This window comes from Mastomys coucha, unplaced genomic scaffold (genome assembly GCF_008632895.1).
Source record: "Mastomys coucha isolate ucsf_1 unplaced genomic scaffold, UCSF_Mcou_1 pScaffold14, whole genome shotgun sequence".
NCBI classification, from domain to species: Eukaryota; Metazoa; Chordata; class Mammalia; order Rodentia; family Muridae; genus Mastomys; species Mastomys coucha.
In genome coordinates this window covers 23,014,628-23,022,127 of record NW_022196896.1, presented here as the reverse complement: position 1 = coordinate 23,022,127, position 7,500 = coordinate 23,014,628, and the positions used below count along the sequence as shown (strand labels likewise).

The 7,500-nt window shown below is 40.5% G+C and overlaps 1 protein-coding gene across 7 annotated transcripts in view; it reads left to right on the top strand.

Moving 5' to 3' along the window:
- Positions 1-7,500, top strand: part of Runx1t1 (RUNX1 partner transcriptional co-repressor 1) — a 154,548-nt gene that overhangs the window by 39,665 nt on the left and 107,383 nt on the right. The window contains exon 1 of one of the 7 annotated variants that reach the window (XM_031366579.1): positions 3,063-3,483. The exons of the other annotated variants lie outside the window; for them this stretch is intronic. Within the exon in view, the coding sequence (XP_031222439.1) occupies positions 3,477-3,483 (7 nt within the window). The 5' untranslated portion in view covers positions 3,063-3,476. Of the gene's footprint in view, positions 1-3,062; positions 3,484-7,500 lie in introns of those variants that run through there. 7 annotated transcript variants of the gene reach the window in all.

Sequence of the window (7,500 nt, the reverse complement as noted above, 5' to 3'; positions counted from 1 at the left end):
TTCTCATTTTGTTAATGCAGCCCAGCTTAAATGAGTGCCTTTATTGGGCCGGTTAGAATATCTGAAACTATTAATTCTCCTGTATTGAATAGCTGGTGGCAGGCCAGAGCAGATGGGGTAGGAGAGTATTTGGTTGGGCGTATTGCTTTCAATCAGGATCAATGAGGTTCCAGATCCTTTGAATTAACTCAGTTAATACCCACGGTGTGCAGCAGTCACAGTCTATCATACAAGAGCCAGCAAGAGTCAGAAAGGGATGTTGAGGAGCCCCTGAAAAAGCTTTTGCTCAAACTCTCTCTTCACCAGGGTAGAGATCTCTCATTTATTTGCTGCAGATAATGTCACTGGATGGCTGGTCTCTGTGGCTGAGTCAGATATGAACAAAGGAAAGATGTGTGTATTGTGGTGTTGTTTTGCTGTGGAATTAGCACAGTACTGTAGTGTTTTGATGAAGAGGAACCTGGAGTTATGGCCACAAACCTACTCATGTATTTTTTAATGAGTCCGGCATTTCATTATTGGCTAAGTTTGCTGATTTTCAAAGTGATGATTTAGACAAATGTCTTCCTAAAATTGCCTTTTAAAAAGTAGACTTTCCACTAAGTTAAAAGTCATTGCTGCACCTTTTCTGAAAAAGTACTTAAGTGGTCATTAAGGTGTTCTGTGTTGTTATGAGTGTATTTTAATTTTATAAAGTGTGTATTGATAGGGACACAGGGCAGGGTTCTATACTGGAGACAACTTTCATAGTACACACTCCGTTTCTCATTGTTTGCCTAAGTAGCTGCATTCATCATGCTATTGATTGTCTACTTTTATTATACAGTTTGGATGTTAGAGATCTTGGCTCCTTGTACTCATTTTATTAAAGAGAAAGTTATTTCTGTCTCAGTCACTGTATCTATCCTTACCCAGGTTTCCCAGGTCAGGGAGAGATGCCAAATGGGGCTGCAGCTTTGCCTGTCTCTAGGTGAAAGAAAGCGACAGGCACCTTGAGAAAAACGCTGAACTAGCCTCAGATGTATGTTCAGCCAGGCCCTTTTTGCAATCAGACTTGAAGGTGAGAATCTCCAGGGATCCAGGTTTTGTTGACGTGGATCAATTTAAAGTGGCAATTACTGTAGTCAGATAACAGCTTAAAAAGCCTTTTTACACATAGAAAAGATACATAATCACACAGCATATGGAAGGAAGTTCAATTTTCTGAGCCGTGGTTTCGGGCCTTGGAGTGTACCGATATTAAGACCCAGTTTTGAAACCAGATATCATCCAGTTTTCTTGAAGTGTATTGCATTTTGTCATATGACTTTCTATTTTAGAAGTGATTCACCGTGCATATTGATGAAAGGTTAGGTGTCCTACTGTGAAAATGTTTTCTTTCTTCCATAGGTATAGTATTAAAGAAAAAAAAAGTGGTGTGTAGCATTGAATGGCTTTTCAAAAATACTCTTTTAAAAATGGAAATCTTCAGATTTAGGATTCTGGATTCCATAAAGGCCCTTATGCCAGCACTTAATTGGTGATCACACTCATGTATGCTATAACGATTTCTGTCACAAGAATGTTTGAGCTTGCTGCTTAACAGAACTGAAATCCATTACACAGAACCTCATTACAAGTGACATCTAACTAAGATGAACAAAAAGATTGCCCTCATAAATAGAGTGTAGTATACTATTCGTGACAGAACAGAGTAATCACTATGAATTGTCGTCTTTTTACAAGTTGTCTCTGACAGTGATGGATTTTTTTGAGGGGTTCACTGGCTGAAGCAGCCCTTCTCAGGTACAGCGTTCAGAAGTTCTTATTGATCAATGCGTTTATCAAAGATGATGTATTTTCTGTTTGTGCAGGGTGTGCTTTGAAACACTCTTGGCTAAAGGGAGACAGTGGGTAGAGGTCAGAATCAATGCCCGTTTTCAGATGGGGTCTTTTAGAAGTTCTTGAAGGCAGCAAGGAGGGGATTAAAAATCAATCTGATCAAAGCTGATGGAAAATGTCGAATAAGCAGAGGCCACGTGGATCACTGCCAGAATAGCAAGAGTTAAAGGGGCCGGTCCCTCTTCATGGTCAACTGAGCTGGCTGGCTGGTCAGTCCTGAGTAGAATTGTTTAGTAGAATTCTGTGTGTCTAGTGGATTGGCTGTACATTGGAAAGGTAGAGCCTGAGGGCTTGACCACCACATGAGCCCTGTTGTTAAAACAAACAATCAAACACAGACCCAGGGAAGAGCTCCGAGTGTTAAATTGTGAAGAGGAGTTTTCGAAGAGAATAATGTTTTCCTTCTGCCTGGCATCTTTGTGTGTTTAGAACCAGGCGGGCAAGGCAGGCAGGCAGGCTTATGTTTCTCCTATGAGGCAAGGATGTTTTACAAAGGACTAAAGAGACACTGCTGAGAAGGAAATGGCCAGCTTTAGATAAAGCGCTGTAACAAAGGCTTTATAAAAAAAGTTTTATATATCATGGTGTCCATTAAAGCTTAATAGGGAAGAGTCCATCCAGCCAGGCTGGGTATGTGTTATTCACAGTCAGGAGAAACATTTAAGGGTGCCCCCCATGCACCCCCTTCCCAAAATGGCACGATTGTTTAGCTTTTGAAAAGGCTTTACAATGAAGATTTTGTTTTTGTCTCCTGTGGATCTCTATGCAAAGTAGAGGAAAGCAAGCTGAAAATGTTTAGAGCAAATCAACCTGGGAGCCCAGTGGATTCGGAGCACAGTAGTAAACTAAGCATGGTTAGATTCTGCTCCTAAGAAAGTGTTCTGTTTTACACATGCTCCTGGAAGCTGCTGCAAGTATACTGCTCATACTTTGTACTGGACGATAAACTGGCACAACACAATCTTGCAAGATGTTTTTAGGTTGTTTGGGGTTTCCAGATCAATAAAAAAAGCTTTGTGGTCTGTGCCCTTGTTTGTTTCAAACCAAACTTCCCAGTAATGTCTGTTAAAATTAGAAGATGAAGGAAGGCTTTCAGTGTGAGTTGGGGTCAGGTCAGCATTGCCATCTTTTGGCAAAATAAGGGTTAACTTGGAGCTGGGAAGGGGTGGTGGTGGTGGTGGTGAATGAATTATTCAGCATTTAGCTTATCTTTCTGCATTTCACTTTCTGCCTTTTGGTGCTCTGGAACTGGGGCAGGAGGAAGAGTGGAGAAAGGGAGACAGGAGTTGTGATACTTTGTACACACGTCCCTGTCATTGTTCTGCCTGAAGAGACAGGGCTGGGTTCAAGGCCACATGTGTTCCTGTCATCCTGCACATTTCTGCTCCAAGTGCAATCCGGAGTGTCAGCTCTCCATCTGTCTCTGCCTGGCAGGCGCACGCGCCCAGCACCCTGCCTCGGGCCATGCCGCCCCAGCCCCTCTGACGGCCCTCCTCTCCACCGCCCCGCACATTCCAGAACAGGAGGCATGAGCCCGCATCGCGCTCCCTCTTAACACTGAGTTGCTTTCAGTGTGTTACACGCTGGATTCCGGGATGCCTGGTGAGTGAGTCCTCTTTTCTTGCAAGGGAGGAAGCTTCACTTTCTATAATGCTTGGAAAATGCCGACTGCCCCACGACTGTTCTGTTGGATGAGGGCAGGGAGAAGCTGTGAGGTGATAGAGGTGTGATTGGGAAGTGACACAAAGAAAACTATCAAAATCTGGATTGAGGGGTGCAGAATATGGAGAGATGCGCCTTTGAAGCTGAGGGGAAGGAAGCCATGGATGTTTGCTGAGCAGTTTACACAGGGGCTTAGCTCCACTGAGAAGTGTTTTCTGTTCTGGGTCGCTGGTCTATCATCTGCACTCTCTTGCTGGTTATTTGCCTGCGGAGAGAGTTTTTAGATTATGGTAGAATTCTTGGAGAACATCTTTGAAGAGCTGTTTATGTCAAAGCATAATGAAGGCAGCTTTGGCACTAGAAGGAATTTCTTGCTCTAAACCATAGTCCTTAGATGTTATCCTGTAAGTAATTGAATTCGCGTCATTTAGAAGTATGCTGAATTAGTGACATTCCTCTGTCCCTGGAAATTTAGTGTATGACAATTCTCCAGAAAAATATTATCTTTGGAAACTGGAGTGTTTCAGTGATTGCTGCCAGGGAAAGCTGTGTTTGTGAAGCCTGGTTCAGGAGAAGGGCTGTCTCTACTGCTCTCGAGAACTCTCTAAATTGTCCTGTGCCGAATGCAGAGCAGATAAAGACAGGGCACTCAAAGATCTTCCAGCTGGCTGGTGCATGCAGATTATTTGGGTAGGGCCGGCAGAAGAGGCCGTGCTTGGTCAGAGTTTACACACCTCCCAGATGGTGTTTTGAAACATTATCTGCCAGCTTTCTGAAACCACAGTTGTGTGTAGGTATCGCCAGTTGTTTGAAGAATGTTTTCCCTTTAGGATACATCTCGAAGTCTGCTCTCATCATTATTGATATGTGTGTAAAAGGACGTGTTTGTCCAGGATTGCACTTCTGTTGTTGTTGTTGTTTAGGGAACTAGGACTGCATAGAAGATGAAATATGGGTAATTTCAATGACCAAAAAAAAGATAATAACTGAGGTCTTAGAAAGGTCATTTTAACTCTTTAAGCTCTCAGCTTCATTTATATGCAACATGTAACTGAGGAAGAAATGTACCCTTGTTATATAATATAGAATTGGTAAAGGAGGGCTTGTGTTTTATTTACTTTTTATTTTATAAGACCGTTGGAACACAGATTCCTGGAAATTTTATGACAACTCATAGGTTCTTTGTTTTTATAGTGTTAATAGATGAGTATTACATGGTCTAGCAGCACCCACCAGAGTCTGTGATATTTTGGTAAAATAGAACCAAATGTGCTTGTCAGTGACAAGGAGGGAGGGGGGCTAGTTAGGACCTCTTCTCCTTATTCCTCACATGACTTTTAAAGAAAGCTCCAAAGCACTGAATTATACTTAAGGCTTTGCTATTGGAAGTTGGTTTTAGTGTTAAGTTGTTAATAGCTGACTGGTTCTGTAGTGGTGTTCTGAAGTATGACCTTTCTCTGTGTGCCTGTCTGTCTGTCTCTGCCTTTCTGCTTGCCTCTCTCTGTCCCTATTGCTCTGTCTCTCCCTTGCCCTCTCCCCCTCCCCTCGCCTCCCCCTTGCTCCCCCTTCCTCTCTCGCTCTGTCTCTCTCTCTGTCTCTCTCTCTGTCTCTCTCTCTGACTCTCTGTCTCTCTGTCTCTCTGTCTCTCTGTCTCTCTCTCTCTCTCTCTCTCTCTCTCTCTCTCTCTCTGTCTCTCTCTCGTTCTCTTGACCCCTCCCTCCTTCCCTCCCTCCTTCTTTCTCCCACTGTGTTAGACAACCTTGTGCTTGGATGCAGAGACTATAATAAACAGCTGTGACTGTGAGCATGATCCAGGATGGCCATACTTGAACAGATCTGATACTTGGCTATTTTTTGACACCCATCTGTACTTTTTTTTTTAAATCTAGTATCAGATGGACTATCTCCTAATATGTTTTTAGCATATTTTAGTCCATTCATGTATATTTATATTAATAGACTTTTTCTTGCTATCTTGGGGGTAGCTTTGCATTTTTAATAAAACAGTCTGGGTAGAAGTTTAAAAGGGAAAAGTATGTTTATATAACCTGGTATCACTGTTCCTTTTTTTTTCTTGCCTACACATTTAAATCTCAACTTTCCAATTTATTTATTTGTAGTTCAAGTGTCAGAAGTGGTTCCTTGTCTCAGACTTGATGTAATAATTCTCAGATCTAAGACCTCTTTTATAAAATTTGGAATCACTAGAAACAGATGTGCAGATGCTGAACATATTCAGACACGCGGCATCCTGGGAGTGGGTAGGTGAAAAAGAAGCTTTAATTTAGGGTTTTGTAGAACTGTTTTGGGAAAAAACACCCCTCCTTTTGTTAGTTGTTGATAACATACTGTTACAAAATGAGCTAGGAAAACTCAGAGGTTGAGCATACTTTAGAGAAATAAACTATTTTAAAGTTATCTAACTCACTTAGAAGGAAATATGACTTCACTGCCTGTCATTTTCTTTCTTTCTTTTCTTTTCTTTTTTTTTTCTGACAAGCAGATCCTTGTGTTCAGGAGAAGGAAGTGCTTTTCAGAGAAGTCTGGGAGACCTTGGCATTATATTGTTTCAGGAGAAAGAGACCCTAAGTTTTCTGAAACATTTATATTTTTATCAGTCTTTGTGTACTGTTATCAAATAGCAAGCGTTGACCTACAGAAAGCCTTCAGGACTGTGTCCTTAAAAGGACAGTAAATGAGCACGGTCCCTGGAGCCCAGAAATAGTGCTGTTCTTTCAGAAGATGGCTAGCATTAGGTCAGACCACCCTTCTCAATGGTCCTGCTCTCCAGATGTGCCTGGAACTTTTTTTTTTAAGTTCAAGTTTCCAAAAGGGGGAAAAAAACGTTTGTTTTGAAAATCTGGTTTTACTTAAGACATCTCCATCCTGGAGTGCATTTCATAAATTGCCCACATATTTTTCCTAGCAGAGAACTTAACTGGCTGTAATTTTTAACACATGGCCACATCATGTGATATTTTCAAAACACTTACACATAGCTTTGAGAAGGTCCCTGCAGGAATGATCCATCCTCTCACAGTTGGCCCATTTTTTAACAGCATATCTGCATTTTCCATTTAGGAGAGCTATATATTATTAGCTTACATTTTTGGGTAGTAAAACAGTGCATTGCTGATTGTAAAACATGGACTTTATTATCTGCTGAAAATTGATTTGGCATTTATAGCCACTGTGTACTAGACAGTTTTTCTGTTTTTAACATCAATGCTTACAAGCGATGATTTGTGTTAAAAAAAAAAGAAGAAGAAGAAGAAGAAAGAAAGAAAAGAGAGACCAACTCAAAACAAAACCAGTGAAGTTGCTATGGACAGACAACTCTTAGTGTCCTTTGTAACTGAACATTTGGGTAACACACCTGGATATACATATACATATACATATACATATACATATACATATACATATATATATGTATATGTATATGTATATATGTGTGTGTATTTATATATTTTTTATACACACACACATATATATATATACATATACATGTATATATATGTAATGGATGTATGTAAATCCTGTTATGGACAAATAAAAACATTACACTCACCAATGCTGTTTTACTTTGCAAACCTGTTTGCCATCCTCTTAGGCTAACTCTTGTGTTTCAAATAACCTTCATGATAGCTATTCAAAGAAAACTATATGAGTCATAAGTACCCAATTATAAGTGTAGATTATGAAGACTTCTGAAGTTTTGACTTCCATTCAATCCCTCTCTCTGCATCCCTTTCTCTTTTCAATTCTTTTTTATTGATATTTCTGAGGGCTTGGCCTTTCAATTCTCTATCTTTTAAACAACTTGAAAGTGCTTATTGCTTATTTCTATGTATAATTAATAACCTAAGGTCTACTGAAAAATATTTTTAATCTTTTTTTCCTCTGAGGATGGGGCAAGAGGGAGAGAGAGAGAGACAGAGAGAGAGAGAGAGAGAG